The 27,590-nt window shown below is 36.8% G+C and overlaps 1 protein-coding gene across 1 annotated transcript in view; it reads right to left on the bottom strand.

Annotated features, from left to right (window-relative positions):
- Positions 1-5,518: 5,518 nt before the first annotated feature.
- The window catches only part of TRPA1 (transient receptor potential cation channel subfamily A member 1), a 34,821-nt gene continuing 12,749 nt past the window's right edge, over positions 5,519-27,590 (bottom strand). The window contains exons 9-27 of the mRNA XM_062633200.1: positions 25,533-25,632; positions 24,523-24,623; positions 23,058-23,227; positions 22,806-22,970; positions 21,820-21,934; positions 20,419-20,585; positions 19,502-19,595; positions 18,827-18,886; positions 17,344-17,442; positions 16,435-16,505; positions 15,816-15,963; positions 12,204-12,293; positions 11,823-11,992; positions 9,573-9,702; positions 9,263-9,445; positions 8,227-8,295; positions 7,338-7,448; positions 6,713-6,810; positions 5,519-5,826 (exon numbers count right to left, since the gene is read on the bottom strand). Coding sequence (XP_062489184.1) covers positions 5,595-5,826; positions 6,713-6,810; positions 7,338-7,448; positions 8,227-8,295; positions 9,263-9,445; positions 9,573-9,702; positions 11,823-11,992; positions 12,204-12,293; positions 15,816-15,963; positions 16,435-16,505; positions 17,344-17,442; positions 18,827-18,886; positions 19,502-19,595; positions 20,419-20,585; positions 21,820-21,934; positions 22,806-22,970; positions 23,058-23,227; positions 24,523-24,623; positions 25,533-25,632 — 2,373 coding nt within the window. The 3' untranslated portion in view covers positions 5,519-5,594. The remainder of the gene's footprint in view (positions 5,827-6,712; positions 6,811-7,337; positions 7,449-8,226; positions 8,296-9,262; positions 9,446-9,572; positions 9,703-11,822; positions 11,993-12,203; positions 12,294-15,815; positions 15,964-16,434; positions 16,506-17,343; positions 17,443-18,826; positions 18,887-19,501; positions 19,596-20,418; positions 20,586-21,819; positions 21,935-22,805; positions 22,971-23,057; positions 23,228-24,522; positions 24,624-25,532; positions 25,633-27,590) is intronic.

The raw sequence follows: 27,590 nt of genomic DNA, 5'->3' as shown, positions 1-27,590 counted from the left end.
GCCATTATAGTTTCTCTATCATTTCAAAAGGAAAGCCTGTAAGTCTCTCGCTGTCCAGAACTCCAGGGCAAGGTTTGCTACACTCCTTTATTTTATCCATTCATTACTGATAACATGGGGCTAACTCCTGCCCACAGTGAGACCCCTTCAATTGGGCAGTCAATGTAAAGATATAACCGATGAGTAATACATTGCAGCCTGAGTGGTTCCTTTGGTTCCTTTTACTCACAGAGTGGGGTAAAAGGGCATTAACCTAAAGAAAAATCTGGCTACTTGCATTAAGTTTCTTATGCTCTATAGTTCTCAGAATCTATCAGATATTTGTATCACATGGCAACTAAATAATCTGATTCTGATGATTTCCATAGAAAGCTAAATAAATAAGGTAATAATTAGTTAATGATAAAATACATTCTGTCTTTCCAAATAAAAACTGTTGACCAAAATTGGGTTTTCTTTGTATATTAATCAACATACAGGTGACATAACTTTTCTATCCACTGTTCTTTCTGCATCTGCTGAGAACTGCACCCTCGTGAAGCTGAAAGACTGGGTTCTAATTTAATCTTTACCTTAAACTGCAGGAAACACCTTCTTTAAACTTCTGTGCTTTCTTCCAGGAATGAGCCAATTTTCTTTCTGCACAGCACCATGAGAGTCCTGCTCTGTAGGCACCCAAGGGTGGCTGAATGAACACATGCTCTCTATCTCCCAACCACCATAAAATTTTCTTCTACCCTCAATTTATACAGTCCTGCTACCACCACAGCAGAAATTACCAGTTCTCTGCCATCTATCCTGATGGTAGTAGCCTGATAATGCATAACAAACATAGGAGCAACTACCTAAACCAATGCATTGGTAGGTTCTAGCATAGAATCATAGAAGCACAGAACAGTTTGGGTTGGAAGGGATTTCCAAAGGTCATCTAGTCTAACCCTTCTGCAATTAACAGGGACACCATTAACTAGATCAGGTTGCCCAGAACCACATCTATTAAACTACCTACTTGTATGCAAACTGCCCAGTAAACAATGTATATTTGGCAATTTTTCATTAAATCTCTAAATGCATTTACATTTCAAATGGTGTTATAACACACTGTGGAGTTTGGCAGACGTGCTGGTACTGCCAAATTCACTTCTCTATGCGATGATGTGCATTGTCTTCTTAAACCTGATCCTACACTGGATTTAGACCCACACTGGATGTCCAAGCTGTCCAGTCACACTAATCCGTGGAAGAGTAGATGCTAAGAATTTTGATAGGCTGTGAGCCTGCTACAGCTAAGTCACAGAAAAGAAAATAAACCAAAACCATGCAGGCAAGCTATGCAACAGCATTAGGGTCAGCTTCAGATGTGTATGTAGGAAGGGTGGTTATGGTCATCTCTATTTTCCACCATAATGACAGCAGCTAAATGAATGAAAGAAGTGAAGCACGAGGGGGGCAGGAGAGGGAGGGGAGGAAGGAAAACGTTTCTCAAATTGTGAGTTAAATGTTCAGAAAGGCTGAAGAGTTGCTGTGTATAAATGGCTCAGAGTTCTGCTTAATGGGGCTTGAAAGGCTCAATCTTTAAAACTTGAATGCTGACTACTTTGCTTCTGCTGTAACTGTACTCCTGTTCCTTGTCAATTAAAACTATGCATTTAGGCTAAATTTACTTACTAAAACATGTTATCGCTCACTGCCATCTAGTGTTAATGGTACAGATTGTCAGGAATTTAAAATTACTTTCCTGCCATTAAAGGAAAAAAAGAAAGTCTACCTTTTTCAAGCTCAGCCTTATCCCAAGAACGTGGACATTCTTGTTTCCATTGGCAGAGGGAGCTGCAGATGCACAGTAGCTCAGAAGTCCATCCAGTTTATTCACAGGAACAGATGAGAGGTTAGAGGCTACAGCACAATTTCAATGATTACAGTTACCTTCAATTTTACTTTCTTGATCCTGACTCTCCTTACTGGTTCTCTCCCTGACTCACTGTGTCACACTAGGCTTAGCACTGAAGCTGAACCTACAGCTTCTCCTGCTGCAGCATGCAGGGCAGACGCAGTGTGCTTTGCAGCACACATTCCCTATTCCCTCATTGCCAAGAGAAAACTGGAGACACCATTATGCTCCACTGTCTGTGCAAAGCACTTCTTTCCACCTGGGTATGTGAAAGCGGCGGTACACACCAGACCTCAACAGCAGAGGCAGACTTCAGGATGGGGCCTCTAGGGCACCCAGGAGCATATCTGTGGGCGCGGTCATGCAGCGATGCATTATGTCCATGCCCCCAATTTGCCATTTGAATGGAGTAGCCAACTGATTATTTTCTGCCTCAAACTTTCATAACTCACCTATTGCAGTCACACTCAAATGCAAAATGCCTGTGCGGATTCTGGAAGGCAAACCCAGAACAGGACTGCAGTTTTAACAGCAAACATCTCAGTTACAAGTGGTGTGGATTTATGCCACAGGATTTAAAGGTATCAATGAATCTGTCTAGTGAAGAGAAACAAACTCCAAATGCTCCATCACTTCATATTAAGCAACTGCTCACCTTAGTAATTATAATTGAATAGGCAAAACTAGCAATAACCTCCTCCTTTCTCTATTTTACAAGACAAGGATTTAGCCTCAAAACTGGGGATAAACACTTGGGCTACAAAGCATTTTTCTTACTGAACAGCGTTGCCATACATGGCAGTTTTAAGGCACAAGTCTCTCTAATACACAGCGCATCTTCCTGTGTCTTCTGAATATTGCACAAGTTCTGTTCAATGTGAATTACCCTCTCATGGCAACCTTTTAAATAAATAGGAATCACAATTGTTCTTTCCAATGGGGTGGGTGTGCAGTGCTGGGAACAGCTCTTGTGGCAGGCAGGGTCCTTGAGTACTGCTACCCTTGTACCCCCTGCCACTGGCCTGGACCATGGTCCCCTCTTGCACGGCTGTCCCCGTGGTGGGTTCTGGCTCATCTCCTCTGCCAGTGCTGTGGAGGAGAGGAGCCCGGCACGGCTGTCCTGGGGCTGGCACTCTACCTTGCTGTGCCCCCTGTGGCACAGCTGTCACCCAGAGCTGGTGGCCACTGCGAGCTGTGCCTGTTGCTCCAGGCAGGGGATCAGGCACTGGTTTGATGGCTACCGTACTGTGGGTGCTGGGCTGGAGTAGCTGCGCTGACTGTTGCTTTGCCCTCAGATCCACCGACATTCTTTTCCTTTTGAAGGTGCTGGATAGTGTTGAACAAGGCCCTGTAAGCATAGGCCAAGCCCCAGCACGTTGCCATGATTTGTCCATCTCTGGTATGGCCAGAATGACCACACACCTCATTTAAGTGTTTTACTAATTCTTCTGGATTTTGCAGTTGTTCGGTGGTGAAATTCCAAAGTCCTGGAGGGGCCCACTGGCCTAGGTACTTGCCCATACTATCCCACACACCCTGCCACTCATGGCTGTCCAGCCTCAGGGAAAATCTCTTGGTCCTCCTACATCATCATTTGACCCCAGACAAGACCCAAACCTGACTCTGCTTAACTCTTGAAATCAGTCGTGGGCAAAACACACTCTGTATGCGTGCTAGCATGGTGATTCCCATCATGATCAGCAAACAAGTCTCAACAGCATTAAAAGGCCATTCAAAAACTTCAAAACTCTCGATGCTGTAAATGGTCTGGGGGGAGAACTGGGAGGGTAAGGTTGAGCACCTGAGAAGGAGAAAAAAAGATGTGCAATTGCTAAGCACTTCTATTATATACCTCCCAAAGTATAAAGGTGGTGACCACACTGGGAACATAAGCCAGATCAGTTTCATTATCAATGATTCTATTGTATTACAAGTCATTGCCATAAAGTACAATGAGACAAAAACCTTAGCCCAAGCCCCACACTTGAAAAGCACTTAATACAGCAAATACCGGATGGAAGTAAGATACGATATACTGAAACTCTGAGATCAAGAGGAATAACCTTGAGAGCCAATAAATCAGCATTGTGATGAGTGACTATTAATCCAGTCAGATCTGTTGTTATCTCAACCCCTCATGCCCCACGCTGGGTGCCAAAAAAGAACTGTCGTGGTTTAAACCCTAGCCAAACAGCTTGTTCACTCACTCCCAGTGAGTGGTGCTGGGCTGACAGGAATCGAGGCCCCCCCCCACCCTGGGGCTCTCCCCTTCCCCGCTCCCAGAGGAACAGGGAGGAGGATCAAAAGGGTGCAACTCCCATGGGTTGAGACAAGAGCAGTCCAGCAACCAATGTACAACACAAATCACCACCGCTACCACCAACGACAGCAATGATAAGAGAAAATAACAAGGGAAGAGAATACGATACCACCGGCCAAGAAACGAGTCCGACCCAGAAGCCCGTGTCCTTCCAGGTAACTCCCAGTTACCCCCCACCCCGGGCATGACGTGCTGTGGTATGGAATACCTCTTTGGCTAGCCTGGGTCAGGCGCCCCATCTCTGCTTCCTCATGGCTTCCCCTCCTCCCTGGCAGAGCATGAGCCTCACAAAGTCCTTGGTCAGGGTAAACATCACTTAGCAACAACCGAAAACATCGGTATCACCAGCACTGTTCCCAGGCTGGCAGTGAAAACACAGCACTGCACCAGCTACCATGAAGGAGAAACATGACTGCTACTGCTGAACCCAGGACAATGAAGAATTAAAGACTGTCTGAATTCAAAAGCAGACCACAGATTGTTACAACCACATATAGTCATTAACTAGTTTATTAGCACTGGCTTTGAAACAATTATACTCAGGTACTTAAACACAGCTTATTTCATGTTTATTTGACATATTACTGTATATTACATAACGCACTGAATATCCAGTAAATAAATAATAAAACCAAAGTGCAGATTAAAGTAGCAAGGTCAATTTTAGGTTATCAGGAATGTCAAAATTACATTAGCAGTATAAGGGCAGCAAGTTATAAATGACTAATATTTAACATGTCATCTTATCGCTGCTGTATGCATGCTAGCATAAATGATCCCTCTGAGAACTGTGTATAGTTATCTACAGAAGACTGTCCTTCCCTTCCATTACAGTTCCATGATCTTTTTATTTCTTACCTTTCAGGCCTGATCCTGCAGTCCTTACTCAGCAAAACTTCCAAGGCAATCTGTCAGGTTAGTTTCTTACTTGTTACTTTTTTCTTTAAGCTACGTAAAGCCCATTGGCTTTCCCAAAACATCTGAATAGTAAATGATTAGAGTTTAAATTTCTAAAAATTCAGAAATTCTAAAAATATTTGTAACAGAAAATACTGTAATTAAGTACAGACCTAAGAGTATTAGGACCAAATCCAGAAACAGATCTAGGCAGAAGCCTTGGGAACTGTCAGGACAGCAAGGTTGGCATCTTGTGAGTTAGGCACTTTCCTGATTAGCCAGCCACTGTTAAGATCACAGTTTTGGATGTAGACATCTTAAGTCTCCTTAAATACTGTTTTGAGCACCTGCATCCTTTTTTTTTTGGATCTGGCCTTTTTTTATATTTGTATACATGAAGTACCACATTGACCACAGACAATAAGAGAAAAAAAGTGACCCTAAAGTAAATCAGAATGATAATACAACATGATATCACAGCCATGTCTAGAAGAAGCTATTGTTCTTTTCTGTGCTTGGGTTGGGCACATTTGTTTTAACAGCTTTTAACACTGTATCCCATTTACTATTCTTGTGTTCTAACTGCCTTTTCCTAAACTTGTGCTGAAACAAATCATTGCTGTCTTCATCCTCCGCCTCTGACACTATCTCCATTTTTTGGATAATTAGTTTAATGAGGTCATGTTGCTTTTCCAACAGTGTTGATATATCTTTGAGCCTAAAAAAAAAAAAAAAAAGAAAAAGAAAATAGGAAAAAATATGCATACAGCTTACAACAGGCTTTGTTTTTGGAAAAAAAATTAAATCATTAAAATTACTGATGCAAAAGACTTGCTAAATGGTTTGCCTACATCTGTAGAGTGCATTTTCACTCTCCTTCAATTCTTGTTGAGTACTTAATCCAAAAAAATACTTAATCAGAATCTATGCAGCAAGACAAGGATTTAATAGATTTAAAGAAAAAAGGGGGGGGAGGGGGCAGAATAAAAAGAGAGAGAAAAAGAACAGGGGAGAATGAGACAGAGTGAGAAAGAACAGATTTCCCCAGCTTTTCTGAAGTGATTCTTAACAGATATATTGGTAAGATGAATAAGAAAATAAGTACAGAGAATTCCTTCCCCAGCTTTTCGAAACAGATGATCTGTTCAAAGATGAACCAGGACACCAACCCATTTTTGGGGAAACAATCTGAGGCAGATTTACCATCGGACCAGTGGAAAGATTGTGTGCATTTGCAAACCAATTGGAACTACATCAATTGTGAGTTTAAAATAACCCTTGAAAACCTCCATACACAAACTTTTAATTCTGAAATGAAAATGCATTTTCCACATTACTTCAGTTTACTTTAATGAACAAACAAGCCTGTCATCTTTCTCTGCCATGGGATAAAAATATTTCTCTACCACACAAGTATTTTGAAGGTAAATACATTGCAGAATACAAAATACTAAGTTACCATAGTGTGAAAGCTTACTTAAAGACACTAGATACACTGAATTTTACTTTTTAGGTACAGTATAGACCTTTTGAACACTTTAAAAAATAGCACTATATTTGTAATCTTGTTTATTTTTACAGCAGTAAAATAACACAATAAATACCTGTATTTCTGCTTCAGAACTTCCAGTTCTAATGTTGTGTCAGTGCTCTGTGCATCTGTGGTAGAGTCCTCACACCCAAAGCAATACTGGAACACACTCTAAAGAAAACATGGAACCAAACTGAAATCAGACAATATAGTCTGACAATAAATTAAAAATCCCAAATAAGTGAATGGTTAACAGTCTCCACACAATGTTAAAGTCAAAAAGTAGGTTTCAGCTATGAAATTATTTTTTGTATATTAAACATCTGTTTTCCAAAATTTGTTTAATCAGAAAATCTGTCTACCAACAACAGCTGAAATCAAAAGTAAACAAATAAAAGAAGAAATGCCAAAAGGAAGTAACTCTGTTTTCTGTCTGAATAACTTTGGTAGCTTGTCTTGCTTAATAAAGTCACAGATCACTGAGAATTCAAACACTAATTATATCTGAATAAGTTAGGATGCACTAAAACTGATTTATCGTTTTCACTGACAATAGTTAAGGCCTTATCATGATTCCACTGATGTCAGTTAATGATTGAGACTTATTAAGGCGATGTTCTTAGCAATCTGTGCACAAAGTTATGTCAATTTTATCACATTTTAGTAAGAATTCTTTACTCTAAAATTCACCATCTTACCATAAATCCACAGTATCTTGGTCTGTTTGGATATACAGTAATTGATTCCTGGTCCACCCGACTTAAGAACCAAAATGGTAGCTTCTTCTCTAAGTTGGTGTGAAGATTAACCTAAACGTATTTTTGCATTTAAAATATGTTCTCTTAAGATAAAGACATATTATCACGTGAAAATAACCATCATGTCATTATATTCAAATCACTATTATTAGATGTCAAGTCTCAGAGTATCTATGCTACATTGCAACAGTCCAGCTCAGATACTAAAATCATCTAGTCATAGCAGTATTGATTATCTTAACAGAATTAATTATTATACATGGATGTGCACTCTTATAACTAAACTGGTTTCAAAACTTCTGTGCAATGGCTCAAATAGCTCCTTAGTACACTGTGGGTCACAGTATAGAATTACAAGGCAGAAACAGTCAAGACAAAAGGCCTATTATAGCGACAGGTTTTAAGACCAAATCATAATGGGAGAGTAATCTTTCTCTGTTTAATTGTGCTATATCCTTTTACTAGATTGGGACAGTCAGTATAGATTAAGATGCCAGTGGAATGTCTGTGAGAAAAGTTTTCCCCTGGGTAGAAACAAATATGTTACATGAGTGCTTGTTCAGGAGATGCTACCAAATTGGTACAGAAATACGGATCATATGCATCTAGAAGAACAGGCTGTATAGTATAAGCCTATTGCAGACAACCATAATTCTGTTAAACATACAGAGCATTAATAGTAATGATTTCATAGTCCTATCTGAAATTGCAAGACAACATCCTTCCTGAGCACTCTGATGGCAAAGGAATATAAATCAATTAATTAAATAAGTGGTGTTCTAACAATATATGCTTCTCATAGTTAGTGCTTCTGTGGTATACTACTTACCTGCATTGCAATCCTTTTGAGTGCAGCATATTTCTGTACTTCAGCTATGTCCCCAACAGCCAAACCAATCTAAAAATGCCAAGAAAGATATAATTATCTATTTTTATTGTAGTCTGTGATTTCAATTATATTTCTTATTCATATTTAAATCCAAAATGACTCTAAAGTTAAATTTATTTTGTTTCACTTGAATTTGGAAACACACCCCTTACGTGCATATTTAGGAAATCCACATAAAGAAATGTAGATAGCTTTTTAATGCCAACTATCCATCTTCCAGTAAGGCACTAAAGAGCTACTTCAAAGATTTGTCTAGAGTAACATCTCTTTTTTTTGATTCTTCAATATTGGTGCTACGTAAAAAATTTCTTGACTTCTTCATTGGATAGAATCGTGGCAGCAACAAACAACTTAACTTAAAAAAAGGAATTGTTTGAGTTTTATTGCTCAGCTCATATAAAAACTTGATTTGCTAAAAAAAAGTTAATAAAATTGATGTTGAATGGAACATGGCTGAAAATGTATTACATGTTTTCCTCCTTCATCTCCATTACCATGTTTTAGGCTTCTTTTTGTCCAGGTCAAGCTTATTAGTTAGCTTTAATACTACTGTTGACTATTGCTTTGTGTTCAGTAAAGATCTGGAGTTTGGCTTCTTAATAAAAAAATATATTGCAAGCTCTAGGTTATAATTCAGCAAGAGATTGAAGAAAAATCATTGTTCCCTAATTTTCTTTATCAAGACCTCATAATAACACATTGCCGCTCCAATTCAAATTCCACCATGGTTACTACCTGAAGATATGCAACATAACCCTGCAATGGTTAACTGTGGAAAAATAAAACAGCAAACTGGAGGCAAAAGGAGTCTAGGGAAAGGCAACTTTTTAATATGTTACTGAAAATATCAATTTGTTACATAGTAAATGAATGTCACGAATCAGCACTAAAGTATATGCTATGTTTAGCTATATGCTAAAACTGTGTATAAACCTGTGCTTAACCACTTCTACGTATTAATAAATAGTTTACTTACTAGCAAGTTCATAAGAAGGATTGGAATAAGCAAGGTAAATATAATGAGAACTGTGTAACTCAGGAAAGGATATGGCAATTCACTGCTTAGTAATGGATCAAGGAATGCATCATGGTAATTAATGTCTCCCAGCATCATTGCAAATGTCTTCATTACAGAAAGCAGAGGTGTGCTATACGTTTGCTGCAAAAAGAAATATCAAAATCAAGAAAAAACATGGACTTATGAAATCTGTAAATAACCTCTTGAGATTCTTTAGTAAAAATTAATATTTATAATAATAAAAAATTAATTATGCCATTTAACTAACCTGTGAACCCAAAAGGACAAAGAAACTTAGTCCAAAGGCCAATATCAGGAAAAAGAAAACGACAGCAATCCGTATCAACGTCCTCAAAATTTCCCAGAACATCACAACATAGATACCATAGTTTTCAAATCTAAATGATAAGTAAACAGAAAAGATACAGAATCATAGAATTGTTTAGGTTGAAAAAGACCTTTAATATCATTGGGTCCAACCATTAATCTGGCATTCCAGATAGTTTAGTCCATCACTAAACTATTAAATACTGAAGGTAGAATCCTTTGCAGTTACTTAAGGCATAAGAAATGTCATTTTTCATGTGTGAAAGAGACATTTTGCCTCTCTGAGACATTTTCAGATGGTACAAATATCTTGTACTTTCACATCCAAAACAATGCAAGTGGTCTTATTTACAGCAAGCCTAAACCACATAATCTTATATTTTAATGGACCAGAGCAGAAGTTCTTCAAGATACTATTTTTTGTGGGCAACATGTACTCTCTCTATAGCCACAGACCGTACAATATTCTACAACTGTTGCACTTGGAATGCTAACAAACATTAGAAAATTATCCCTTTTTTTTTGCTGCTTTTTGAAGCAAATTAGCAACCAGAACAAAGGACAACTGGCATCAAGACCTATCTACCGGCCACATGCCTGATATAAAAAGATTTTTCTTTTTATGGCACTATGAAGTATGGAAAACAAGCAAACAAAAAGAAACAGACTTCTCAGGAAGAGAGGGGGAGCAGTATAATTTTAAGACATCGGTGTTTCCAACAACAGTCTATCATCTGGCAAACTCCCACTCTTGGCTTACACAAAAACTATACCTCAGAACATTAATTGTCATAAAGCAGATTAAGCTACTTTTTCCCCCAAACCTGAATTTGGGAATTTGTATCCTCTGCTAGATTCAGGGACCAGATGAATGTTTTTTGCTATAACAGTAGCCACTGAGAAAATCCCACCACAGGATTTTCCCCCTGAAATATTATGTGCAAGGCTGAAAAGATCTATTTGGAAGTAAAGTGAACCTATTTATCAGGTACTTATTAGGCAAAACCCATTGAAGTCAAGGGAGCTACAGGTTGCTTTGAGAAGAGATGGCCTGAATGAGTTAGAAAAATGATGTGTACTACTGCTATACAAATGAAGAATATGCAGGCCAGGGAAGCATTTCATCTAGCAGAAGAAGGGATGTTGGTCAATCATGAATTCATTTTTTACTATTTAGGTTCAATCCCCATTTTGCATACAGTACACAGCAGGGAGGACACACCCATTCATAAGTCATCTAAGGTCAGGCATGTGTAGGACAAGGTTTGCCAGCAGAGGCAGTATCATAAAGATTCTCACTCTGACATTAACTCTCTTCACAAAACTTGTCCTCAAACATTCCAACTACAGTAAAATGATCCTGAAATTAATCAGCAAATGATGTGTTTGTCTGTCAGGCCTCATGGGGGTGATTAGTACATATATACAGTAAAAATCAGAAGAGCATATATGCACTGTTGTCACATACTGTCATCCTTATTATCTGAACAGCTCCAAATCAGCACATTTTTGCTGATCAGTCGCACCTCATCTTTGTGCAAGGCATTTATGCTCAGAAACAAAGATGTTTAATTTATTAGTCTTAAGCACCAGATACAATTTTTTTCTCCACCCAGCTCTCCTGCGGTCTGTAACTCTTGGGCACTATTGTACCAGTAACATTGTTAAGATCATTAGCAAGAAATAGACTTTGTGTCAACTAAAGAAATAATTTCCTCCTTTGTAATTCTTTTAATGGACAATATGGTGTAGAAAATTAGGGTGTGCCATTTAATCTGTGAAATGATAAAGGAATTTATCTTCTCCCAGGTATTATAAAAACAGGCTTCCTTTGGCCTCTTGTAACTCCCGTCCTTTTTTTTTTTTTTAAGCAAAAGTCATTACAGAATAATGAAACATATTTTTAAAAAGTGGTGGCTTTGCTTAACATTAAAATAATTCTTCTTGTTTCCTCAGTTGCCAAAATACATGCTATTATTCTCCATATGTAAAGCACTGAAAACTACTTTACAGTGTTGTAGATCAAAGAATTTCCTATGGTAATTAAAAAATTCCTAACCTGGAAACTTGCATAGGTTGAAAAAAACTCACAAAATACATGGCTATCACACTCAATCATTCATGGTTTAGGGTATGAAAAATATCTGAAAATATTTAAAGTATTTTATTGTAAATTGTTAAAAACTTTTACCGTTGAAGGTAAAGCAAGAAGTTCATCCAAGACAAATATACAGCAATTGCTCCACATTCCCACTGCAAATGAGCTGGTGTATTAATAAATAAAGAAGACACAAAAATTATGCTTGTCGTATAAATTGTCCAGTCCAGTAGATTGGAGTAATCCAACAAATATTTCAGTTTCTAGGATTTAAGAGAGATAGACAGATACATACTTACAAGTCATGCACCTTTAAACAACTGAACTCAGTACACTATTCAAATCCTCTTCTCCTTTTTAATCTTTTGTAAATTGGAATTTCCCTTTTTAAAAGGGAAAAAAAAAGATTTCAGTATCACACAAACTGCTATGCAAACACACTGTCTGATTAATTCTATTTCTCTAAGTATTTACCTGCTGAATCAGCTGAAATATTTCTTTGCAGATTCCCAGTAAACTCATAATTAAAACTAAACACATACACACCCTTGTGAAGTATGAGTTCTGAAACAAAAATCAGAGAACAAACCAAATTAGAAAGTATTAAATTAATGCTTTTTTTCAGCTCTACCTACTACATAAACATTACATTTGTTAGGTTACTTCATATAAACTTATTACTATCTAAAGTCTGTTTTACTAATATTTGTTGTGAAATCCATGTCATGTATATTGTATTTAAATAATTCAAACCAAGTACGAAAGTTTGAGCATTTCCATGATAAATAGTTTCTGCACACTCCATTTCAATTGCTAGGTCATTAGGACATTGCCTCCTCCAGTGCACGACATTTCATATACACCAATGTTGCTCTAGACACTCAGCCAGCACCTTGATGGATGCTGTTCAGTTCACCACTTCTCTACCAGCTGGCATCATTACTCATTGGAAGACAGGACACCCACTTCCAACTAGACAGACTAGGGTCAACATAGGCACCCTCTGGAAGCTATCGGGAGAACTGGCTATCCTGGGTTTGGAGAAGGCTGAGGTTCTTAATGACTTCTTTGCTTCGGTCTTCACTGGCAAAGGCTCTGACCACACCACCCAAGTCTTGGAAGGCAGATGCAGGGACTGTGAGAATGAAGACCCTAGGCCCACTGTAGGAGAGGATCTGGTTCGAGACCATCTTGAGAATCTGAATGTACACAAGTCCATGGGACCTGATGAAATCCATTTGCAGGTCCTGAAGGAGCTGGCAGATGAAGTTGCTAAGCCACTGTCCATCATGTTTAAAAAACTGTGGCAGTCGGGTGAAGTTCCCGACGAGTGGAAAAAGGGAAATATAACCCCCATTTTCAAGAAGGGGAAAATGGATGACCCGGGGAATTACAGACCAGTCAGTCTCACCTCTGTGCCTGGCAAAATCTTGGAGCAGATTCTCCTGGAAGGCATGCTAAGGCACATGAAAATCAACAAGGTGCTTGGTGACAGCCAGCATGGCTTCACTGAGGGGAAATCCTGCCTGACCAATTTGGTGGGCTTCTGTGATGGGGCTACGGAACTGACGAACAAGGGTAGAGCAGTTGATGTCATCTACCTGGACTTGTGCAAAGCGTTCAACACTGTCCCACACAACATCCTTGTCTCTAAATTGGAGAGACATCAATTTGATGGATGGACCACTTGGTGGATAAAGAACTGGCGGGATGGCTGCTCAGCCTGGAGAAGAGAAGGCTGCATGGATACCTCATAGCAGCCTTCCAGTATCTGAAGGGGGCCTACAAGGATGCTGGAGAGGGACTCTTCACTAGGGACTGTAGTGGTAGGACAAGGGGTAATGGGTTCAAACTTAAACAGGGGAAGTTTAGATTGGATATAAGGAAGAAGTTCGTTAGGGTGGTGAGGCACTGGAATGGGTTGCCCACGGAAGTTGTGAATGCTCCATCCCTGGCGGTGTTCAAGACCAGGTTGGACAGAGCCTTGGGTGACATGGTTTCTTGTGAGGTGTCCCTGCCCATGGCAGGGGGGTTGGAACTAGATGATCTTAAGGTCCTTTCCAACCCTAACTATTCTATGATTCCATGATTCTAACTGTTCTTCTTCCATTCAGTCTTGGATGATTTGAGGACCAGAGTCTGTCTGAGTTATCCCTCTGTATTCTGTAGGCAACTGCTGTCATTCTGCCATCACCCACCAGGAAGATGAGTTAGTGGAGACGAATTCTTCCAATTCTACTCATTCTGGTTTACAAATCTTTGAGAATCCCAGATGTACTGGGATGGGTGTGTGATTTTTTTCATATATCAGGGTATCCTTGTGAATCTTCTATATCCCTTGAGTTTATTTTCATATTTCTACTAGCATATCCTTTTTGAGTTCTTATTTCAGTTCTATGCCTTCTATCTCCCCAAAGAACTCCATGTAGTAATAAAAATCATGATTTTGAAATTAATCATTTGAAGAGTTCACCACACAACAAGACCTTGTCTCCATTAAGACCAGCATGTTACCATTTCAGGTCTAATGACACAGGTGTCTCAGAATACACACTTCATGCCATGGAGACAGAGCTCTGACTCTCCTGTGCTTCACATGAACACAGGAGTGTAATGTTATGTATGAGTTGTACTCACAGGTTCAATAAACAGCAGAACTTGCAGTTCCTTCTCTGGAAGTCTAGTAAAATGTTCAGCTTTGGGGCAATACAGTTTTCTTAAAAAAGAGAATAATGCTTACTTTAACTGCAGTAAGGAAACCCTTATGAAAAAAGGGCCTCCACTAGTCACACCAATACATTTCTTTTCTAAAACCCCATTCTCCTGTAGCGGTGGAACTGACAAGTTTACCTTCTTTGGTTCATTATGCTGTCCAATTATTCCAGTTCTAGCTTCTGAAAAAAAGTTTGAGCTCTGTCTCTTAGCAGCCCCAAAGTATATATGGAGGGCAGTTTTATCCTGAGACAGGGTTCATCCTTGCTTGTTTTCCTTAAGACCCCAACTAAAGCATGATTTAGGGGAAGTTTAGATTGGATAAGAAGGAAATTCTTTCCTGTTAGGGTGGTGAGGCACTGGTATGGGTTGCCCAGGGAGGCTGTGAATGCTCCATCCCTGGCAGTGTTCAAGACCAGGCTGGACGAGGCCTTGGGTGATATGATTTAGTGTAAGGTGTCCCTGCCCACGGCAGGGGGGGTTGGAACTAGATGATCTTAAGGTCCTTTCCAACCCTAACTATTCTATGATTCTATGATTTCCATCCTATGCATATCACGAACAAGATCAATATTCATAAATTACTAGAGTAGAGCCACACTTACCACAGTGTGACTTTGCTACCTAAGCAAGTTTTTCACTTTGAGATACTGTAATTCCAAAATGAGTATATATCATTGACATTCTGGCACAACACATTTTTTTTAAATTTTTATTCTTTTACATTTATGAACAGGGATTATAGAAAACAACCATTATACTTAAAAACCTTTCAGAGAATTTTCCATCCATGTATGACTCATTTCTGCTGTCACATTGGTCACTACTGTTGTACATGAGGTACCTATATACAGACTGGTAGAAATTGTTCTGTCTTAGCCTCATACTTTATGAGCTTAGTGAAGAAAAATACTGGGCCTGCAAGGGAAAGTAATACATAATATGGGCAAAGAAAGATATATTTGAATACTCAAAAGCACTTTATTAATGACTGCTCTTTCTAGGTCAAATTTTAAATGTGCAATAGCCAGTTATTTGGGTTGAAAATTAAATGAACATAGGAAACTAAAGAATCCACTGGATTCTGTCTTTTCAAAATTAAGTACATGTTAATCCTTTTTCTTCCATATTACAGAAAGATTCACATTAGGGAAGACTTTGATGTAACCATGTACCAGATGAAAAATTTTCAGAAAAGACTAAAAATAAGAAATAAGAACTGAAAATTACCTACAGAAGTTGCCACTTATAAAGATATACTTCAGTTCTATTCCTTAGAGTTGCTAAATCGTAATTCTAGAAATTATTTAAATAATCATACCTTTTTGCAACAAAAATTCTAACCATATTGTAGCTAGCAAGAAAACTCGGTACCTCATATTCTAATGGCCTTGCTTCATAGGTATCTGTTCCATTCAAACGTCTTCCTGGCTGTATGTGAGTGACCAGAAGAGTCAGTGGGATGAGACCGAGAGAATATATGCCTAAATTCATTAGATGTGCTCGAAACCCATAGGCCATCCTTGAAAGTGAGAACGTTAAAGTTACAACACTTTATAAGTTTAGAAGAGCATGCATTCAAATGTAACAGCCAACAATGTTTTCAAGATGAAGAAATAAACATTTCTCAAAATGTCCTTTTGTGATGAATGTGTTTATTAACCTTTACGTGGACAGAAGTGTATTTGCCTTCCTGAAATACTGTTCCTTTCTTTTTAAGTCACCGATCCTCCTATATATTTTTGTAATAAATTGGAAACACCAATAGTGGTTATCTTTGCTGTAAATATGAAAGAATCATTACTAAATGTTAAGCTACATTTTATATTATAGTCATCAGCATATTCTAATTATGCTCATGAGAGTTTATGTAGAAAAGATACTCATTTCAGTTAACGCTATAGATATGTACTTCTCAGTAAATAACTTCCAGGCACAATAACCTCCATCCTGACATGCAACATGATATTTATGTACATTAAAATACACCTACCATTTCATAAGCAAATATTCTTTACACACGGGATGACTGAGCAGCTCCATGCGATTGTGACGTACCATGGCCTACAAAAACAAGAAAGCAGAAGGATCAAGCTTATCTCATCTAGCTAGCTAAGTAAAAGTCATTACAAAACTGGGTAAGTCACCTTCTTTCCTTGAATATTAGCCTAACGAAAATTAAAATGTCTGTAAGATATTGCAAAGTTCATTTGTTTATGCACACTGTCCCCAAGCTTTTACTATTTTGCCTTCTCTGTCTGCTGAGGCATCCAGCTTCTTTCCTGTTGCTCTGTTAGTCTATTTAGAGCTGCAAAAAGTTGTACAGACTATTGCCAACTATAACTCTGAGATTACCAAGCTTTTCTAGTTACATTTAATGAGAAAATATCTATTTATTATTAGACAGTATACCAAGTCTAATTGCTAACGGGAAGCCCAAAAAGTAATCAAATTAAGCCAGAAATTCTGGTCTGTAAACATTTTCTGACACAGAATGAGAGGACAGACTGGCTATGTTTGTTTTAAGCACAGAAAGTATTTTGTAATTAGCATGTGAAAAAACAAGTTTTGTCAGATTTTCAATGCCTTACATTGCAGTAGATGTTCACTACAATGACTGGAGTATGGTTTTCGTTGATGTATTATTACCTGCATGTACAGCATGTTCTCTTGAAACATTCACAGTTGTTTAACTAAACTAAGAATTTTTGTGTAAACCTAAAGGAAATGTTATTTTTAACTTAGACTGTAAGAACTTTTGCCCATATTTCATTCCAATATACTTTAAATATACAGAGTTATAAGCTTTAGAGAAGAAATATCATTATGAAAAATTCAAACCTCTTGATTTTATCTAGAGCACAAAAGCATGGAATTATGTCAAGTAAAATACAGAACTTACGTTTAAAGTGGTAAGTGGTTCATAGAAAATGTCTTCATCATCCTTTAGTTTCTTGTTAAGTGTCAAGGGACACTGAAGATATCGGAAGTTATATTCAATCTGAAAAATAGACACACACTAGCATTTAAATGAAACTGATCATCTAAGACTGAGCTAATGTGTTTAATTTTAGAAAGGTTATCCTTTAGAAACAAAAAAGTCATATTGAGTCAAAGTAATTAGAATACTGATGCATACTGATGATTGCTAGCTAGTTTGCCAGTGAGCACGTGCCATAAAGGTACACATCTGTGCCTGGAAGATTAAACACCCATTTTGAATTGTAAAATAAACAGTTCTCCTTAAATTATTAGTTTAAAAAGGTCATTCTCATAACTGCAATTTGTTTTACTGTTGACTTTGAAGAAAAGCTTGTATTTAAAAGTTATATGACTTTGATAACACAATATAAAGAATATGTAGAGTAGTAGAAAATTTGCATGTTTTCTGTTACTAATGTAGACACAATTCAACATAATCATTGATAAGATTGACAACATGGTTTCAAAGGTAACATAGCTATAGAGTGAAAGCAATCTACTAAAGATTTTAGTCAAGAATTTACGAAAAAAAGAAACATGACAATTCTTGATGACAACTGTACTACTTATGATAGACATGCTTTGGATATGCATAAATAGATCTTATGTCTTCTATCAATCACTTTTATTTTGAAATATCCACAACCTCTGATACTCAGCTTGATTGCAAGAATTAACACAGCAAAGATAAAGACTACAGATTGCTCAAGCTTAATGCTGTACTTGTTAAAATGCACAAGGATGAAGATTACAGAAATTGAACTTCAAAGCCATTTACAGACCAAAATACAAATTTAGATCAGTCACATGCATTTTCTGTTAATATCTGATTAACCTACAAGTGTGCCTCTTCATATGAACTTGACACAACTAATAAACTACACATACTGAGTGCTTCCTAAACTCACAACTACTGAACTACACATACTGAATTCTTCCTAAACTTTCAAGTAAAAAATGTGTTAATTTCAGTGTCACAGAGTCACCAAAGAGAATTAGATCAGTGGCTTGCTGAGAATCAAAAAGAGACTCATAGCTGAAGATTGCTAATACCCGATGAAGTTATTTTTAAAAGTTACCCTAATACTGAGGAGTTTCAAATTCAAGCACAGATTCAAATACAGTTATTGGTGAATAACTACTGAATTATTCATAAATCAAGTTAAAATATTGACTGATTTCAATTTACCAAGCACAGAACTATAGCTGCAACAACAGAAAATATTTAAGAGGACTTTTAATCTAGTCCAGTATTGGTACCTAAAAGCCAAGCTGATGATTTTCTAACTTTATTATTATCCAGATAATATACCACTGCTAACATGCAGGCAGGCACACTGTGGCATATTCCAACCTAAGACCATAAAATGTACTGTCTTCATAAATATTTTTCATCCACTTACATAGAAGTCTCGACTTGTCTTTTCCTCTGAAGACTCAATTATGCAGTTGTCCAAAACCAGCTTCACAGATGAACAGAAAAGTGAATTAAGGTGATACAGATATTCATAAGAAAGAATATGTTTCTACCTGAAGAAAATGACCTTCAAATACAGCAATCAAATACACAGAAGTGATGATTCAGTCAGATTTTATGCTGTATGTTTTGAAGACACAAACATCCATGTAGGAGTTAAATAATGAAACTATGAAGTTTACAAGACTACATGCTACTTTACAAGTGTCAAATGTGTTTATTAATATATACATACCAAGTCACTTGCTATTTTAATAAAAAGCATTTCTGTAGCATCATTTAACAATTAGCTCAGAAAGTAAAAATATCTCAAATCATTTCGAACCCAGTTATCTTCTGACTTTCATTAGTTCTATATTATTTTCACATTCTTATAACTCCACTGACCTCAGGAAACTGAACTTCCCTAATATGAAAGAAATTAAACTGAACACACTGAAATTGTCACTAAAATACAGTTAAATCAACTTGTGAATTTATAGTGTTTCTATTTTACAATAATATACGAGTGAGGACAGCATTAAAAAAACAATGGCAAGTGATGCAATGTAACTAAGGGAGTTTTGTGTAGTAATTTCTTTAATATGTGCAGAAAACTCACTTTAAATGAATCAGGAAGATACTCAACCATTTCTAGCAAAGGACACTTATTGGCACTAGAATAGTGAGAGAACGTCACAACAGCTTCTTCCCATCTGCAAAAATGAGTTAAGATAACGGAAAATGAATTAGTTGCTTCTACTTCAGCTCATCTACTTTTAGAGTATTTAACTTTTATTTATGATATTATCTTGCAAATCACAATATGTAGCAAGTGTGCGTACCATTAATTGGAAAATCAGCCGTTTGGGGAGCAATTGTGTAACATTCTGGATGCTTCTCTAAGAATGATTAATGTTTAATTCTGTTATTAGTTAAACAGAGATGTTTCAACTATGCTAGGACCTTCTAAAAAATATGAAACTTGAACTAAAGCTGGAATCTTGGATTATAAAATTAGGTGAGTAATAACAAATAAAGTAAAATACTGGCAGTGTTCCTGCAACTGTTACCAAGAGATGCAAACATTAGGCAATAGTGCAACACTTTTATTCCTGAAGTGGGGCTATTTTTAGAAGTATTTGCAACATTTAAACCAATAATTTTGGTATCACATGTACTCACATTTTGATTAAAATTTTATGCATTGAAGCATTTTGTGAAAGGCCAAATTGACATACATAAGAGGGAAGACACAGGAAAGATTATTTATTTATTTATAACTTCTACATATTTGTTTGGTTTGCTTGTTTTTTTTTTAACAGATTATGAATACTCAGTCTAATATGAAAAACAACATGCCACATAACTGACGTCCATTACAATTATGCCATTTTTTATTTGCTCTCACTAGAACACTATATAGTCCCTGGAGTTTTAAAATATGTACTTATTAAACTACAGGTCTTCAGAAATTTATCTCCGTTAAAAACAAAATAAAACAACAGAAATTCGAAAAGCATTTTCTGCGTATCTTACCTTTTGTGCAAAATTACAGCAGACACTACATCTTTTCTCCTATTGTGTATTGCTTCATGGAAAAAAGAAGCTAGTGCTTTGTTGAACAGAATTTTTGCACCATAGTCAAGAAGTAACCTTACTGCTTTTGCGTGTCCTTCTCTTGCAGCCAGATGCAAAGCTGTGTTCTGCACAGGAAAAGTACAGCAATGCATCAAAGAGAATCATTAAAAAAAATAAAATATGTATTTCAGTCCTTTCCCACACTGAAAAGCCACATACTGTTCTCAGTTGCAAGTTCTGAATACCTTTACTAGCAACATTAAAAAGTAGAATATTGTTACAGAAATTCTGACAGATTATAGACAAGTTCTTGATGCTACATCTACATATACAGCAGTGCTAAATCTGAGGAAGAAACTCAGATGTGCATAAGAAAAGCCAATTCATTAATATATTTTAGTTCTATAACTAATAAACTGCAAGTCATAGATAGGTAAAAAACGATGTCATTTACAGATAGAGAACACCAAAGTTTGAAAATCAGGAAGAGAAGCATCCAACTATATCCAGACATGCTCATACAATCAAATCTGCGAGCACAGTTTTATAAGGGCAACGTTTTGTTTTCCTTTGGTATTTTTATAAAAGTAAGGTCATGAGTGTTTTAGGAACCAAGTCCCAGTGAAGATGACTTTTGAAAGCATTCCCAGATTCTTCTGAAGGAAATTAAGAACTAAGCATTGGCTTCTCATTAACTTCCCAGCAAGATCTGTTCCTAATCTAATAAATGTTTCCAACACCAATTCTCAGAGAAATTAGCAGCACTTTCTATGTTGGAAACTGAACAGTTCCTTAAAATGATCCCCCTATGTTTTCTGATACGGAACTGTCAGGCAGGTCCATAGAAGAGGTCTCCAATCCAGGAAATGGATTCTGTCAACCCAAAGACACTGCATTTGTCCAGACTTCCAAGAGCTGTATCTGTTGGACATTGCTGTGCAGAACACATGGATTTCAAGCAATCTGCTCAAACAAGCTATAGCTGATACTGGACTTTTTTTCTAAATCTGTATAAGCTCTTCAAATTTATGTTACTAACATTTGTACTAGATTGTTAAAATACTTTTGTATTGTAAAGCAGGCAAGAGGGATGTGTCTAACATTCTCAGTATTTTATGTTTTCCATTAGGCTATCTGATTTGTCTTTTGACTCCCATTTCTAACAACGGAGTAACAATTTCAGCAATTATATATTAAACTAAGAAATAAGCTTTAACAGTGGTGAAACAGATAGACTTTAAATATGCCAGAGGAAATGAAATATTACACATGCAATGCACAGTGGAAATGGCATAGCATTGACATTTGCTCTAGAAGTAATAGCAGACAAGAAACAAATAATGCCATGTGAAAACATACCCCTTCCTCATCCACTCTGTCAGTACACTTCACATTAGTATCCAAAATGATCTGCATTGTGCGAGTGTATCCTCCGAAGGCAGCATGGTGCAGGGCTGTCCAGCCTTTATAATCACTTATATGTTGCAGTATAAAATTAGAAATTATAAAAGTAAACGTAAATGCTTCCTAAATGAAGCCTAAATACATACACATATATATACTCATATATACATATATATATATACACAATCATCTCTACCTTTCTAAGGTGTACTAGTCCAGCTAAGAACACTGTGCAAATAAAGGGTTTGACAGTAGTCCATTTAGTGAGACCTCTGCAGTCACAAACAATGCATGCAATGCATATATGACAGGCCTGTTAGGTAAAGTATTTTCTCAGAATGCTTAGGCCCCTAGCTCCAAGTTGGAGCTGCAGTGGACCTGGAAGCACAGGACTTATAAGCTGAAGCTCTAGACTGTACCTTTGAAACAGGACTCTAAATTTTTGGTAGCTTCAGCTCCTAGCTTTACAGGTATGACCCTGGAAGCTTTTGTGGAGCTGCCAATGATCTGAGGACCACTGATCTGAAATCAGGACTTGGAGTTCAAGGCAAGTTACTTGTGATACATTAACCCTAAGAACCCCTATTCAGGCCTGTAAATGAAGCTAACATCATAATATTTCCAAACTAATATTTTTTCTATCAAAAGGTTCAATATTCTTCTCAGTTTGATTTAGAGAAACCTCAGTTTCCCTAGCATTAGAAGACTTGCTTTATAGCTAGCCCTGATTCTGTGTGTCAGGCTGAAGCAAGGCACAATAAGCTGTATTATAAATTATGTTATAAATATATTAGTATACAGAAATATAAATATACAATATAAGAGCATATTAAATATTTCTATATATTGCATTTATATTTATATAACTTCCCAGAAAATGGACATAAAATATAGGGTGATGATTCTTTTTTGCTTTAATGAATAGAAATTAATATACTTACCAGAGAAACAGGGCCCCTCTCTTCAGAAGAAACTGAACTACCTTCTCATGACCATTCTGGGCTGCCAAATGAAGAGGAGTCATCCCTTTCTTATCACCTTCGTTCAAAAGTCTTGTGTCTTTCATATCTCTTATAAGTCGCTGACATGTATTGATGCGCCCATAGCTTTGAAAGATAAACATAGAAATGAATGTAAAAAAAAAACAGAGGAAAAAATGGCATTGATTCCATTGCCTAGACTGCAGTACTAACCTGGCAGCAAAGTGTAATGGTGACTTCTTGTCTCTGCTCTTAGAGTAGATGGAAACATTGAGGCTGAGTAAATTATTTACAGAGAGGGCCACACCTTGTCTGCATGCATAATGCAATGGAGTGCATCCTTCATTATCTTCATCCACTACAAGATTTTTAATGTGTTCCATCTGTTAACCCCCAAAAAACCCCAAAAGCACAGAATTATATTTAAGTAATTTAGGCTGTACAGCTTCTAATAGCTTGTAACAATAGCAGCAACACTTAAAAGTGGTAACTAAAAAAAAAAGAAAAACTTTAGGAAAAGTAGATTTAGCAACAATGAGCATTTAATGTCTGCTGATTTGTGGGTCACCATTTTTTCAAACAACTACTCTTTGAAGAACACAGCAGTTTGCCACTTTGCAACCCTCATTGTAACGCATCCATACCACAAGTGTAATGCAGGAGATTCTTCTTTACTGCCATTCAACCATAATACCTAATGCTGTCAGCAGAAGGCTTGTACAGAATGCAAGGGTAGTCTGCAGTTTGTGTTCAGTAGCAAAATTTCTGGCTGTCAAAAACCATCAGTTCACTGGTTTACAGTGTAATTTTATTTCCCACATTTCTCTTTCTCATCTTTATTTCCCTGGTTTTGCTCCGTACCTCATATAACACTATCCTATGTATAGCCTTTCTTAAAGCAACTAAGTCTCTGCCCCAAGTTTGCTCCACTCCTTTGTCTGAATTTTTAGTATGATCAATAATTGGAAAGTCAATGCAGACAACTCAGAATTGTCATTCTGGTTTAAAACTAATTCTCTACGTCTGCTGAAAAGGGAGGTTAAATCCTTTCTGCATTACTAATCAAAGTTGTTTACAGGTTTCAGCAGATGTTGTACGATCAGTTATACTTGATCCACGTTTTAAAGGTTGTTTCTGGAGCTCTGGAGGCTAGCAAATTTATTCTTTCAAGTGAGCTTCAGCTCTAGCAATGTGAGTGCTTCACCTCAGCATAGCCAAATACAAATCCATGTTTGAAATCCTTTCTAGAACTAAATCCAAGATTTCATTACAGTCCAGTCTATGGAAAGCTCCTGCAGAACATGCTGTAAACTATTTCAGTCCTAGAGCTTGACTGAATGCTAATGAGTACATCCCCTAGCTTTACTGCATGCAAGCTGGGAAAATAGAAGTGAGAAGTTCTATATTTTATTGCCTACCTCTTCAGCTATTCAATCCCCAACAGCAAAATAATTTATGGGATTGTTATTCCTTTGCCTGGCAATAAGAAAACTGTATTATTGGCTTTGAAATGTTTTCATGAGAGATACGTACCTCTGCAAACTATTTTCTGTGACACTGGGCATCTTAAAAAACACCACAAACTTCTACAAACACTCCAAAAGAAATTGTAGATGCTTTTGGTCTTTACACTTTCTAGTAAAGGTAGCAGAAAGAGATAAAATGATGCTTACTGTACCTGCAGAAATTTCTCATTTAGATGCTGTAATCCTCCAGGCTGCAATACCGTCAAATGCAAGAAATTCCGACCAAGATGATCTTTTAATGACACATTTGCTCCTAGATAAATATGGAAATAAATACCAGCAACTTCAAAACTGCTGGCTCCTGACACTAACTGATGACATTTAAGACAAAGGAACAAATGTTGAACAAATGTGTTTATAAATCTATGAAGTAATGATTATTCAAGACAGCATTATAACATAGAATATCATTTAAACACACCCCACACTGACATGCAGATTTCATAGTTATCTCATGTGTAGATACATTTTGTATTTTACTGTAGAACTAAGATTTATGTGCGGCCCTTATATTCAGAGATACTGAACACCCACAAACCACAAGGTAATTTAAAGATGCAGATGACTACATCTTCTAATCTTTTAATGTTGTAATTCTGTTACAGCTTCAAAACTCATTACAAGGCTTATAAACAAATCGGTTTTATTACTATTAACAAGATAAAAATATAGGAACAATAACTAGCTTCCACCAGCAGTACAGTCATTGAAAGACAGCTCAAACATTTTCAAGGTGACTGTGATTACATAAAACCACAGGTAATGCTTGAAATATGCACTTTAAAGTTTAAAGATTGATTGTTGCTATAAAACATGACTATATGTGGTGTATTTATTCCACAGTTCTGCTTACTTTGTGAACTGCTAAGGAATGCAGAGATGGAGCGCCAGTGCCATCTCTACCTTGACATATGGAGAAGCATGACATATGGCATACACATTTTTCTATAGCCTGTTCACTCTGTATTAAAAAGGGTGAAATCATCACACTAATTCTTCCTTTATCTCAGGGGATACCAGCACTGTGCAGCTGTTTAGCTCAGCTGCTCCTGGCCTGTATGCTGAAGTACTGAATTGAAATTGAGAGGAAAGTTAGACACAGTTTTAACATGTATGAACCCTGCTCAAAGGAAGTGTATTGTATGTGTATATTCCTTTTTACCTTTTGAGAGCAGTAAATTCACAATTTTCCATGACGCACAGGAAGTGGCCAACAGAAGTGGGGATCGACCTTCTATGTCAACACTATCAATATTAGCCCCCTGCAATAAAGAATTTCAAGTTTATCACAACGCATGATCTTTTGCTAGGATACCTTTCCATACATTTAAATACTCAAAATATGTAATTCTGACTTGAAAATACTGGGATTGAAGCTCTGGAAAAATACAAAAATTGCAGTCATTTTGAATGATGTGGTCCTCCTATTAATTACCGGAACAAGACCCTTCTGAACCTCTACACTTTATGAATACTGTTCAACAAGTAATGCATTCTGAGGTTAGTATATCTTAATCTGTATAGCTTGATCTATCTTCCTTTTCTATTCTTCATCATAAACTGTATAAGCCAAATTAATTTTTACTACAAAGTAGCTGTATCAACAGAAGACACATTTTTATTCTCCAAACTCAGGTTTTTTGGATGTGACCTATCTCATTAGAGGAAGCACAAGGACTGTAATGTGATATTCTGGCAAAAGCTCAGTTTTGCTGTTTTGTCTGGTTTTGCATAAGGTGCATACTCTCAGGACAGGATCGTCACTATGGTCACAATATCATTATGATCATATCAGTGAAATACTATCAACATAAGTATATCTATCTAAAAAATCACACCACCAAGGCAGTATGACGATACAAGTAAATGCATGAATGAGATATGCTTATTTTATGATGACTTAGATACATATTTCTAGGTATTGAGTTGCAAGTCAAACTCGATGAATTGACAGAAGTATGCAAAACCCCATATTTTATTTTAGATAGCATCCAAAGATCATTAAAAGAAAAAAAAATCAATAGGAGTTTTTTCCATTAACTTGAATCACCTTTGGGTCCAGTCATAATTGGAGAATTAATCATAATCAAGAGCAATATTTACTTTCTAGCATGGTAAAGCCTGCAATGTAGTAATAAGAAACATTTAATAAATGTACAGTGTACTTTGCCACAGAGAACAGGAAGCTTCCAAAGTACGCTGATGAAATGTTTGAGAGTAACACAGGGAGGACCCTTTCCCCAGTTACCTTTCAACAGGGTCAGACAATTTCTTAAAAATGTTCTTATTCATCAAAGAAACAAGGACCTTTTTTAGCCAAGGGGCTCATTCATTTCAGTGAATACAGGGTTGCAATTTCCAGTTAATAACATAGTCTTTAATCACCTTTGCATGCACAAAATCAGATACTGTGCACCTGTCAAATGTGACAACAGCCACTTTTGACATTATTTCCCAAGTCATTGAGCTTAAAATGATCAATGTGCAAACCAATTTGTGAGTAGCATTTCTTCAAAGCTATAAGGTTTTGCAAAATATTATCTGTAGAGTTTGATTCTCTGCTTTTTCTTGTGTAGCACACTGACCTATAATTTACAAAAAAATTGGTGTAATTTAAACGTAAATAGCATACATAGTGTGCCTGGACAATTCTGCTTACCATAAATAATCTTTTCTGTCTAGAAGAGCTAGATGTAACACTGTATCTGTTTACAAAGGCTTTTATTTTCAGACACGACAAGTACCAAAGGTAAGATAAAGGAAGTAATCATTTAAAGCTCATGTGCATGAAAAGTGGGTATTTAATGTATAAAATAAATGAATGCTGTTCTTTATTAAAACCAGAAAGCCATTCTGAACTGGAATTTGCTATTCCTTTTCAGTAGTAACATTGCTCCACCTTTTCTTTATCACTCTCGTGTACACCACAGCATAGGTGATACATTATGCTTGTGCCTGTATTTCTCATAACACCTTCAGAGAGGTTGTTTTGTCAGACAAGTTTAAGCCATCAAACCTCACCATTTCACATTTGAATTAAAAATAAGCATAATATCTAGTTCTGACTAAGTACAATCCCTACAATGGAGCTTCTGAGAAAAACAGAACTGTATGTAGAAGAGAATTTCTCTTAATGTAATTATTATGAAATAAAGTAAAAATACCTAAATATAAATAAAATGAAAGTCTAATAACTTCAGAAAATTTCCTTAGCAGAGTG

This window comes from Pezoporus occidentalis, unplaced genomic scaffold (assembly GCF_034315485.1).
Source record: "Pezoporus occidentalis ecotype Australia unplaced genomic scaffold, CSIRO_AGI_Poc_V1 ctg4, whole genome shotgun sequence".
Classification (NCBI taxonomy): domain Eukaryota; kingdom Metazoa; phylum Chordata; class Aves; order Psittaciformes; family Psittacidae; genus Pezoporus; species Pezoporus occidentalis.
The sequence above is the reverse complement of the archived record's forward strand: the minus strand, read 5'-3'. Positions and strand labels throughout refer to the sequence as shown.